At 44.0% G+C, this 12140-nt stretch overlaps 1 protein-coding gene across 1 annotated transcript in view; it reads left to right on the top strand.

Moving 5' to 3' along the window:
* The window catches only part of LOC144769584 (uncharacterized), a 334720-nt gene that overhangs the window by 71607 nt on the left and 250973 nt on the right, over nucleotides 1–12140 (top strand). The window contains exons 25-29 of the mRNA XM_078653744.1: nucleotides 1404–1430; nucleotides 3611–3766; nucleotides 4898–5176; nucleotides 7415–7532; nucleotides 9267–9346. Coding sequence (XP_078509870.1) covers nucleotides 1404–1430; nucleotides 3611–3766; nucleotides 4898–5176; nucleotides 7415–7532; nucleotides 9267–9346 — 660 coding nt within the window. The remainder of the gene's footprint in view (nucleotides 1–1403; nucleotides 1431–3610; nucleotides 3767–4897; nucleotides 5177–7414; nucleotides 7533–9266; nucleotides 9347–12140) is intronic.

Here is a 12140-nt window from a genome sequence, read left to right as displayed (position 1 = left end):
TGAGGGCTGAAAGCCCGAAACTCGTCCTAGGATGCTTGTTTCCAGTCCAGGGTGGACCTGACCTGGCAGTTCGGGCTGGACTGTTCCCATTGGGCGCAGTGTCAAGACTGATTTGCATATGGCTGGGTCCAAACTGGAATGGCATGGTGAGGAAAAAACTGATGGATTCAGGCCAAGATCTCTGTACTGACATTGTTCTGCATTCTATCTATCAAGTGTTCTTTTTGCAGTGTGTTAGGAGCAGCATTCACTCTTGTTACACTCTTGGTAGCACATTGAATGTTGCCTTCCCTTGAGGAATGCCTTGCTTTTCTCCTGCCAGGTCTCAGTACAAGAACGAGTTGCTGCAGCTCACCCTTGCAGTCAGATTCACATGTCCTTTTTAGGTCTATCCTAGACAGTGCTTGCCCCTGTTTGGAAGATCTGTTGTATGTACTTTGTGGGCTCTGGAGATCAGCTCCAGGACTTGTCTGCTTCCACTTTTGCTTAGGGACTCATTTTTCTGTTCAACTGCCTCTATTCAACCTTCTTGATAGAAAACGACCAGTAGAGGTCAGTAAAATAGCAGAATTGCTTTCTGTTTGTTCACTGCCTCTATTTATCTGTCTTGATAGAAAACGACCAGTAGAGGTCAGTAAAATACCAGAATTGCTTTCTTCTCAGGAACATTCATTTTTAATTTTTTTGGCAACTGCCTCTATTCAACTTTCTTGATAAAAAACGACCAGCAGGGGTCAGTAAAATACCAGAATCACTTTAGCATGCCCTAGATTCCAGGCCATAGAAACTTGTCTTCCACGAGCACCCATAAACAATAATATTTTTTTAATCTTGTATTTTCAGTGATATGACCACCAAAGACACCAATTTTATATTAAAACATGAGCTTTGACTATACCATTTCATGCTGATAGGCAATACTTCTCTCCAAGTGTTCCCATACCTGGCATGTTCATCAGTTTGGTGCTTACTTTCCCTCCATGTTAAAGAACAGTAGATGTTTTCAGCACCCAGGCTAATGTGCTGCATAGCTAAATACATATGAGGTCCCAATGGCGAGACCGATTGCATTGCAAATGCTTGGTTCTGATAGTTGTCCGTATGAGGCAGCACCGTGCCAAGGAGCTTGCACCATAGCTCAGAACTTGAGCAAGCGCATGCAATGCTTGTTCTATGACTTGTCAGACTACTGCCAGATATCTGTAGCGGGCAGTGACATTGCATGGAGACAAGAAGTGACATGGCATGGAGTTTGGTTATGCAAAAAGTTTGATGTGTTTAGCATTTAATACATGCATGATGTTATGTCATTGTATACCTGAGTCCTTGGCACACAGTAACATATCTCATATGAAGCGAAGAAACTAGCTATTTTAATTGATGATTTTCTCTTTTCATTTTAGCCGCGCCATGTGAATACTACAATAGAGGTAAGCACTACGTCCTGCTTGCTGGAATGCAATTACATCTGATTGAGGTAGATCTTTTCCGTTTTGGAGCATAATTCTTCCAATAAAAATGGTCAGTAGGAAAGGAGGCAGATGGATATCAGTTTAAGACAAATACCAGGCTCTCCCTGTAGAAAGAATCCCAACTAAAGCCTCTTTAGGGAAACTGTAAATGTAGCCTGTGTTCTTTGCTGCCTGGCACTGCTTGGATGGTGGAATCAGAGAACAACACCACACCAAGAAGTTAGACTGCACTAAAAGGAGCATCCTCCTCAGGCATGGTAATGGACAGACTGAACGAAGAGGATCAGGGCCAGACTGGCCATAGCGGGCACTGGGCAATCCCCCGGTGCACTGCATGGGTGGGGGCTGGTTTTGGGGCCCTGGAGGGCGTTTTTGTTACAGGGCCGTTTTTGCATAGCTGCAAAATCGGCCCTGTACCAAAATCGACCGAAAACTGGCCCCGGCAAAGAGCTCGGCGGCATCTCCAACCCCCTTGGGGGGGAGCGGCCGAGCACTGTGCCAGGGCCAGTTGCGGTTCCCAGTCCGGCACTGAAGAGGATCATGTTCAAGTTCAAGTTCAGGAATTTATATAGCGCACTACTCACCCAGAGGGTCTCAAGGCCCTTGGGGAGGGGGTTCATTATTTATCGAATAGCCAGGTTTTAAGTTCTTTTCTGAAGGAGATGTGGTTCTGTGTAAGGCGGAGGTGAGTGGGGAGTGAGTTCCAGGTCTTGGCCGCCAAGTAGGAGAAGGATCTACCTCCTATGGTGGATCTTTGGATACGCGGAACTGCGGCGAGGGCTTGATTGGAGGATCTTAGTTGGCGGGTGGGTGTGTAGAAGGATAGACGAGTGTTGAGGCATTCAGGACCTAGCTTGTAGAGGGCCTTGTGTGCGTGGGTGAGGGGACGGAACGTTATTCTTTTGTTGACGGGGAGTCAGTGGAGGTCTTTCAGGTGGCCGGTAATGTGATCTTGGCGAGGGATGTCTAAAATTAGTCTCGCTGATGCGTTTTGGATGCGTTGGAGTTTTTTTTGTAATTTGGCTGTGATACCGGCGTAGAGGGTGTTTCCGTAATCTAGTCGACTCGTGACCAGTGCGTGGGTGACAGTCTTTCTTGTTTCGGAGGGGATCCAGCGGAAGATTTTTTTAAGCATACGAAGTACATTGAAGCAGGAGGATGAGACGGCGTTGACTTGTCTGGTCATCGAGAGTGAGGAGTCTAGGATGAAGCCAAGGTTACGTGCGTGGTCTGTGGGTATGGGTGCTGAGCCCAAAGCCGTAGGCCACCATGAGTCGTCCCAGGCAGAGGGGGATGATCCTAGGATGAGCACTTCCGTTTTGTCGGAGTTAAGTTTTAGGCGGCTGTTTTTCATCCATATGGCTACTTCTTTCATGCCTTTGTGAAGATTGGTTTTGGCGATGTTAGGGTCTTTGGTGAGGGAAAGGATCAGCTGGGTGTCGTCAGCGTAGGAGATGATGTTAAGGTTGTGTTGACGGGCGATGGATGCGAGTGGACTCATGTAAACGTTGAAGAGGGTGGGACTGAGTGATGATCCTTGTGGTACACCGCAGATGACTTCGGTGGCCTCTGAATTGAATGGGGGAAGTCGGACTCTCTGAGTTCTACCAGCTAGGAACGAGATGATCCAGTCCAAGGCTTTTCCTTGTATGCCGATGTTGTTGAGGCGTTGTATGAGGGTGCTGTGACAGACAGTGTCGAAGGCGGTGGAGAGGTCGAGTAGAATGAAGGCTACTGTTTCTCCGTTGTCCAGTAGTGTTCTGATGTCATCTGTAGCTGCGATGAGGGCGGTCTCGTGCTGTGTTTGGCTCGAAAGCCTGACTGTGAGGGATCGAGGGAATTGTTGCATTCAAGGAAGGTGGCGAGCTGGCTGTTGACGGCTTTCTCAATGACTTTGGCAGGGAATGGGAGGAGGAAAATGGGGCGATATCCCACTGAGTCATTGAGATGATCTCTTAGAATGTAAAAGTCCTGAAAATGCTAGTACGAGCCAATTTGGTGAGAAAATATTTTCACATCCTTAGAACAAACCTATGATGATAGGAAATCCATATTCGAGTTCACTGGTGTTGGTTTGTAACTTCGGCAGGTTTTTCTACATGTCCATATTCATGCATGGGTCTCTTTTTGCCCAACAGAGGCTGGAGAAGGGCCCTATCACCTGACAAACATGAATCAGCTGAGGCTAGTGGCAGATTTTGAATCCGGGCAGGTGATCCTGTCTCCTGCTGATGACAATGAGGACCTGAAGGCAAGTTTCATGGTCACCCCCGGTCTCTACAAAGACATACACAGTGAGTATTTCAGATTTGTGTCTCTAGTTTTAAAGCGATAGACCTCAGGTACACCAAGATTCAACAATAATTAAGACTAAATCAAGGTTTAAAAGGGTCAATGAATACTTTCCAATGGTATGCCCCCTTAATATCGAAGATGGAATAGCTTAGTATAAGAATATCAAGGACAAGATATTCAAACCAAAATATCGAAAGGTAAGTATAGATTTTGATACAGTTTCAGTTTTTCAGTTTCAGTTTATAAACTTTATTTCGATTTAAAAATAAATCACAAAAGTCAATATATTCTCAAAGTACGTAGATGGGGAGTTAATACTAAAAGATTAGTCAAATATCAGTCATGATGATGTTTTTTATCAATAATATAATTCTCCAGTGTCTTGTTTTTTTCACTAGCTGGGTGAGGTTAAGGAAGGAGCAGGTGTCAGTATGGCACTGAGGGGTGGGTGAGTGCTGCATGGGTTTTGTGATGGGGGGCCTGCTGAAAAATGTAAAGATTAAGCTAGAAAAGATTACGCAGCTGTGATGATGCATTGAATGAGACATTCTGGGGATCCATTGTTGAGATGACAGCAGCCAGCCGCATCATGGTCCTGGAAAACTTGATATATTTTAGTTGTAATTACAGCGGCGGCCGTCACCGGTAAGTGTCGTGGGATGGTGGAGCGGGTGGGGTGGGAGAGGGGGGAAGTCGACAGATGACGAAATAGGTATAAATAATAAATAAATAATATCTATTCCGTCGTCTGTCGACTTCCCCCACTGCTGCGCCCTGCGCCGCCAAACCGCGCTTACCTGATCCGGCCGCCGCTTTGTAATTTAAAATTGGAAGTACCGGAGTATAATTGCCTTCCAGAACTCTGGCTGTTGAGTTTGTTTGTTTATTTAGAATAATGAATTCAGCTTCTCCTTTCAGAGCGTGAGCAAAGCACACAGTGATTAACCATTGACAATATCATATATGTTTCTTATTTTCCCCCTTTCTTAAGATTATCATCCCTTTGAGTAAAATGTTGTGTTTGTAAAATTCACAAAATGCATTTTTCAGAAGGAAGCACAGGCAATGGCCCACATAATACGAGGCAGGTTTCAGTGCAGCACCTTTATTTTCTCCCTTTTCCACTACAGGCATAAGACCACCCATCTCCCTGGAATCTGCACTTTACCCTAACTACTTCATTGTCCAGGATGAGGACGGCAGTGTTCATCTTGAGAAATGGCAGTCCAGTGTTACTTTCCGCAAGAGGGCCACATTCATCTGGAGAAAGAACCGTTGGTCAAGGGGTTACGATGCCCTGGAATCATTCACCCAACGCGGTTACTACCTGACCGCTGGCAGTGACAACTCCCTGTCTGTCACCAAGTACATTAAGAGGTCTACACAAGACGCCAGCTTTAAACTGACAAGTGAGTGTGACTTGCTCCCCTACTCTTCTGTCACTCTTAACTCCAGAAACTCCCCTTTTCCACTATAGCGCATGCTATTGACTGAAACAACCTGCATCCACAGTAACTTACTACTCGAATTTCAAACATGAATAACTTCCTGCATACTCAGTGTTCAGCCTTTTCTCTCTCCCAATTAACACTCTGATTTCCTTAATATCGTCTGACGATCGCAGTTTTCCACCTGATTAATTATCTCCCACTTTCCAACGTTCCAAACGTTTTTAAACCATTTGATTGTCACACATTCTAATCACCTCAGTATGTTAACTAATTATGACAGTGCACTCTCTATAATGTCCCTCATCGACCATAAGCTCTACATTCCTTAGTAGCTTACCACCATGCAGTGTTAAATACGGGAAACATCCATTACAACGAAACTTTTGCAACGCACTACCATTACGACGCAACTTTTACAACGCAAACCATTACAACGCATAGCGCAGGGGGGCGCTCTAGGATAGGGAATGTATTTAATATACTATCCAACACCTTCCCTACTATCCACGGGGACTGGAGTTGGAATAGTAAATTAAATAAATCACTATCCAGCGCCTAAAAGCACTATGCGTTGTAATGGTATGCGATGTAAAAACCGCTTTGTAAAGGTAGGCGTTGTAAAAGTATGCGTTGTAACGTCATACATCCGTTAAATACACTTCAATAGCCTCCCATGACCCAATTTCTTTCTATTCAGTAAAGTACTACAAATTATATTGTTTTTAAACCTCCTGTCACCAGAAGCTCTAATCTCCACCATGCTCCCTACAGCCACAAGTTTCCATTCCCCAAATAACTGCATATGACTCTATTGTTCTGCTGTTTCTAATACTGGCTAACCCAAGAGGCAGATGATTTATTTCCTTAATAACATTCCATCTTTCCAATTTTCAACTCTCCTCATTACCCTTCCATCGCCCCCTTGTTCTGCTTTTCCTAAAGACCTCTCCTAAGCCTAACATTCTACTCTCCTCAATACTCTACATTCACCTCAGTGTTCTGCTCTTCATAATGGCCTCGCCGAAGCCTAACATTCTACTCCCCTCAATACCCTACCATCACATCAATGTTTTTCTCTTCCTAATGACCACGCCGAAGCCTAACATCGACTCTCCTCAATACACTACCATCAGGTCAATGTTCTGCTCTTTCTAACAACCTCGCCGAAGCCTAACATCCTACTCTCCTCAATAATCTACCTTCACCTCAATTCCCTGCTCTTCCTAATGTCCTCTCCTAAGCTTAACATCCTACTCTCCTAAATATTCTACCGTCACCTCAATGATCTGCTCTTCATAATGTCCTCACCAAAGCCTAACCTTCTACTCTCCTCAATAATTCACCGTCACCTCAATGTTCTGCTCTTCATAATGACCACGGCGAAGCCTAACATTCTACTCTCTTCAATACCCTATCATCACAGCAATGTTCTGCTCTTTCTAACGACCTCACCAAAGCCTAATATTCTGCTTTCCTCAATATTCTACCATCACCTCAGTGTACTACTCTTCCTAATGACCGTGCCTAAGCGTACCATTCTACTCTTCTCAATACCCTACCAACACCTCAGTGTTCTCATTCCCCTAAAAACCTCCCATTGCCATATATTCTGATCTCCCTAAAAAAAATTCTGATCATCCGAATATTTTACCCTCCCCAGATTTCCTTGCATGCATTACATGTATCATACTGATACCTCACACTCTTCCAAAACCAATCCTCCTCAGTGTTTTCTCTTCCCAGTCATCCTTTCCCCTATATGCAACTTTTGCTGCCCTTTTCACTACAGACTTCCATAATCAATGTTCTGCTCTCCAAGTCTGCTTCACAAGCTCCGCCACCTTATGGAAGGGCTCCCTCTTGCCAGTACAAACCTTATTGACTTCTGTCCTAGATCACCATCATTTTGCTCTTTCTTGGTCCAGAACTTTTTCCTCTTGCACATCTTCAGTGACTTACATCATCCTTGTTACTTTTCTTTGTAAAACTATTTGGTCCTCTGTAAAACTTCTAATAATCAAAGTCTGTCATCCTCAAACAGGCTCAGAGCTGGTGTGAGCCTCAAGTCTACTTAAATTATGTATATTGATTGGTAGCATGTGTGCTTGAACCATGTCTGCGCATCACCAGAGGTCCCTGTGCGTTTTCCTTGAATGCACATGAAAATGAGTAACTTACAATGTTTTTCTCTTCTAGTGGAAAGTTTTGGATTGCCATTCTTCTCTATGTGTCTCTGGAGGTACAAGTCCTGTGAGCCCCCATGCATTAAAACATGCCAAGATCCCTACGGTACCAAGTGCTCACTAAGTCTCAAGTAAGTGAAATGCACACCGTAACCATAATGGTTTTCATTCAAGTGTAAAACGTATCTCTTGCCTACTATCATTGCCCACTGTACACCTGAGATCCTGTACACTTTCACTGCATAGTCATAATCTGGTCCTATTAGGAAATACTCTCCCATATCAGGCATCATTTCTCTTCTCCTTCCTTATCATGATGATGTAGAGGTTATGAACAACTGAATGGAATGGAAAGAGGAAGTAATATGGAGTAGAGAGATGCCAGAAGAGAGGGCCTACAGGAAGAAGAAGATTATAGGCAGCAGGAAAAAAAGAAGTGATAGTAGAGTGATGCTTCAGGAAAGAGGGCAGAAAAGGCATGATTCGGTGTGTTTCAGGCGTCCTTTGGCATGAAACGTGCCGCACTCGGGTACTGTCCAATAGGTGAGATTACTATTAATTTAAAACAGAAAATACGCTCACATAAATCTATTTATAATCATATTAGAAGTAGAATGTTGTGCTTCAGGGAAACACCTCTTCCCCTGCAGAAATGTGCCTGGTCCATTACCCCCAATGGCACTTAATGAGAAGTCGACTAGAGCTATGCTGCTATGTGACTTATATGGTGGCTCACTGGTAGAAAACATTAGTATTTACTGTTTTAAGATATTGTCAGGGAGCTGTTTAATGCACAAAGAAATGGGCAATGAAGAGTTCGAAATTCTTATTGTCCCCCTTAGATATGTGTCATCCGATGCTGTGCATCGTAGTCTGCTCATGCCCCGCCCACCCTATCTATTACTCCTTTTAGTCAACACACCCTCTTTATTCCCCCTTCTAGTCCAACCACCCCCTTTATTTTTACTTCCAGAACACCCACCCTCTTTGTCCCCTTCGTGTAAACCTTTTGGTTTTCACCTGTGAGGAACTCTGGACTCCTATGGTGCAGTCAAGGAAGGTTCCACAAACACCTTCTAATGTTAGGAGGGAGGAAGGGGCATGGGGAGTGATGACACAAGACCTGGCTAGGTACTAATATTGGAAAACGGACTTTCAGAATGGGAACTTTAGGGAAAGAACCAGAAGGGTTAAACACTATTTGTGGTATTATGAGTTGATATCCATTTTTTAATATGTAAAATTGATCTTTGTTTTAGGGGTCGTTTCCAATGCTATGTGTACTTGTGGTGTTTTTTTATCTTGAAAGCCTAACTTTAAAAACCAGAAAGTAGAATGGGGATTGCAATAGATAGAAAAGGAGAAACGTATCAATGACTTTCACATCCAGAAGAGTGCAGAGTTAACGATAAATAGGATCCAAAGACACACTCTTCTCTTCTCTAACTTCATCTAATGGAGTGAGACTAACCAGAGATACACATCCTTGACAAAGACCCAGACAACTCTGGTAATGTACATCCTCCCGGCATCCCGCACACTCCCCTGTTTGGGCACTTTGACCACATAGAGTTCTGTCGACGCACATCTGTTCTGTTCAGCTATAACTACGGCAGTTCCGGTATTGTGCCCTAAACACAGCATTGTTGAGGCATCTTACCTCGAATCAGTAGTAGTCTAGACTCCAAGCAGACTTACAAAGAGTTGCTCCAGTACTCATTACTATTGATGTCCCTCATATGCAACCAGTACAGCTCAGCTAGCCCAGGTTTGGAGCCATCCTCCACTGCCAATACTGTTCTCCCTTACCCCATCACACCGACCCCTCCATCAAAGTTCACAATTTTACTTTCTTTCCCCCTTAGTGTGGAGGGCTGCTTCCCGCACTGCGCAGAAGGCTTGGTGTTTGACGAGAAGACCCACCGATGTGTTCAGTATAAAAACTGTGAGTATTTCATGATCCACCTTCAGGGTCCGCCGATTCAGGGGGGTGAGTTGGTACTTACTAACTGTAGTACGTATAGCAATACATTAGGCTATGAGAAGGGCAGAGGGCTGCAAAGGGTTAAATTTACACTTCTGATCCAAAGTTCTTGCACATTTTTAATCAATATAACAAAGGACGGCGACCCCTAATCTTTAGAGTTTCTTCTGAGTTTTTACTGAAATAAGTTTATTAGTGTACTATCTGGTAATCCTTCCCTGAATACCACCAGAAGCAACGCTACAGACAATGAACAGCAGAAAATGCAGAAAAATCAGCACTAACTGCCTTAGAACGGATGTTTTCCATGGGTACCGCCGGATAGGTAAATGCGGAGGCAATAACCGCAGTGTTGTAATTATAGCAGCTGGGCAGTACCTTGTTTGAATGAAGGTAGATGGTGGTTGAAGGCAGTTTGTGGGACATACTGAGCCTGGTGAAATCTTTGCCTAGAGTTGTTTTCCAAACCTTGTTACTTATGCCAAAATGGCAGAGATTCCAACGTGCTCCTCACAGTACTATGAATGAATGGGAGATTTATAGAGCACGCAGCTACTTAAGGAGTGACGGGAGGAGCCCCATGGTACACGCCCAAAAACACTAGCTTTACTGCCCCACAGAGAAAAGCCAAGTTTTATGCTTTCTGCAGAATATAGTCTCAGAGGGGATCACAAGCAATTTGTGTAGGAGTTTTTTCCATGCTTTAGCAGCCTAAACAGAGAAAGCTTTACCACCAGGGCTTTAAAGAGGGTCAGTTTCCTGACAGGCAGCCAGTGGAGGGCTTTAAGGGCGGACGAGATCAAAGGACACCTAGGTAGACGCAAGAAAAACCCAGCCGCTGCATTTCCGACCGCCTGCAGGCGATTCACCAGTCTCTGCAACTCCTAAATAAAGGGTGTTAGTGTAGTCGAGGTGAACATCACTGCCCTATTTGTTTGACAATGCCGACGCCTTCTGAACGCACTAAACACTAGTGCTTGAGATGTGAGCCCATCTAGCACGGCTACCTCTTTCAATATTTGAGCGGAAAAACGTGAATGTTGAAAAGCTGAAGGTGACAAGTGTATTCGTGTTTTAGATAACCCATGTAAACAACACATTTAAACGTGAAAAGATTATTAAAAAACTTTACAGTTACATGTGGAAGGCAGCAGGTCTCTGCTCACGGCCGACAAGGGCGCCTCTTCTAGTGCTCTTTGCCAGCACTTCCACAGTCTCAGTCACTCAGAGGAGCATTTCATGGCTGGCACAGAGCGCCGGCATAGTGAGCTGCCGTTCAGGGCACAGAAGCTGGAATGAAGTGATTGTATCATCCATCATCTTCAATCAAGAACTTTCAATATTGCCAAGTTCCTTTCCGCCCCTTGTAGCTTTTCCCTCCTAAAATGGACACCTTTCACATGCATAGAAAACGCAGCGTGGCATCCTGCCTACTGGGAGGAGTTGCTCTTTCCTCATGCAGTCAATCAGGAAACATGAGAATCCTTTGCAGTATTCAGCTTTTGACACTGTGCTGAATTGCACAGGTTTGCACACAGAAAGTTCCTGGACAGATATGTCCTCCACCCATGTGGCCATTCTTGGGCTGAAAGGCCCTGTACTCAGGTGCCCATTCCTTGAAAGAAAGGCCCTTTACCCATGTGACTACATGACTGTCTCTTACATGGACACATTTGCCTATCCTAAGCATTCATTTTGCAAACCATTGAACTCTAGGAGAAATCAATTAACTTACCAGATGTAGCAGAATGTAGCAGATTCAAGTAGTAAATGGTCTCTGAACAGAAAGCTTTGTGCTGAAATAAGGGTGCCTCAGTTGCATTTTGTTCTGTGATCACCAAGATCTAGGTAGAAATAACTAGCAGCGCAAAGACAGTAACCTGTTGTCCAAGTTACGCCATTTTTGTCAGGACCAGAGATATGATAAATTGAACAATGGAACAACCAAAACTGTTACATAGTGAGAATGAAAACTACAACACAGAGCCCAGGTAACAGAGAGATCAGCTAGGAAAAAAGTCAGTTCCTCGCAAGTAGACGAATGTTGGTGTTAATAGCCAGGAACTAATTGAACTACTGGAAGATTTACTCTGAGCTGCTGGGAATGAGGGCCTTATTTAGAGTTTGGCGGACGGGTTACTCCAACACAAACGGGACGGATATCTCGTCCACCATATTACATGTTCTATTGGATATAATGCCCTAGTAGTATGGCAGACGGAGTGACACACCTACCAAACTCTATGTCAGGCCCTAAATTTCCTATGCACGTCAGAGATATTGTAAACATTAAGCTTCTGCTAAATTCGGATCTGCATACCAAGTAGCTCAGATGTGCCACATTACATCATCCACAGTCATCCACAGCAATGGACATGGATAGATTTTGCGGTTTAATGAGTTTAAAGTTCTGTATCTTATGTTTACAGATTTATTGGAAATTGCAAAGTTGCTCAGTGGCTGTTGGTCTCTATCACACAATGCTTATTCAGCACTTTATCTCTAGATGTAGTGAGTTATCTTTGTGTGACTGTGTGCCACTTTCTATAACTGCGAGTATTTGAGTCTCAAGTTCTGTATAAATGAGTCAGTGGCAGGATATCCGTCAGTCTTGGAGTGTGTGCCTGTATGTGTGTGTCTTCAGTTTAATTTGTATCCATAGGCTAGTCTAGGGCTGCCAACATTTGTATATGTATCGATACATCTGAAAGTGTGAAATGTGCAAGTGGTAGGGAATGTTCAAGTTCTCGTTTTA

This window comes from Lissotriton helveticus, chromosome 7 (assembly GCF_964261635.1).
Source record: "Lissotriton helveticus chromosome 7, aLisHel1.1, whole genome shotgun sequence".
NCBI lineage: Eukaryota > Metazoa > Chordata > Amphibia > Caudata > Salamandridae > Lissotriton > Lissotriton helveticus.
This window is presented reverse-complemented; position numbering and strand designations above follow the sequence as displayed.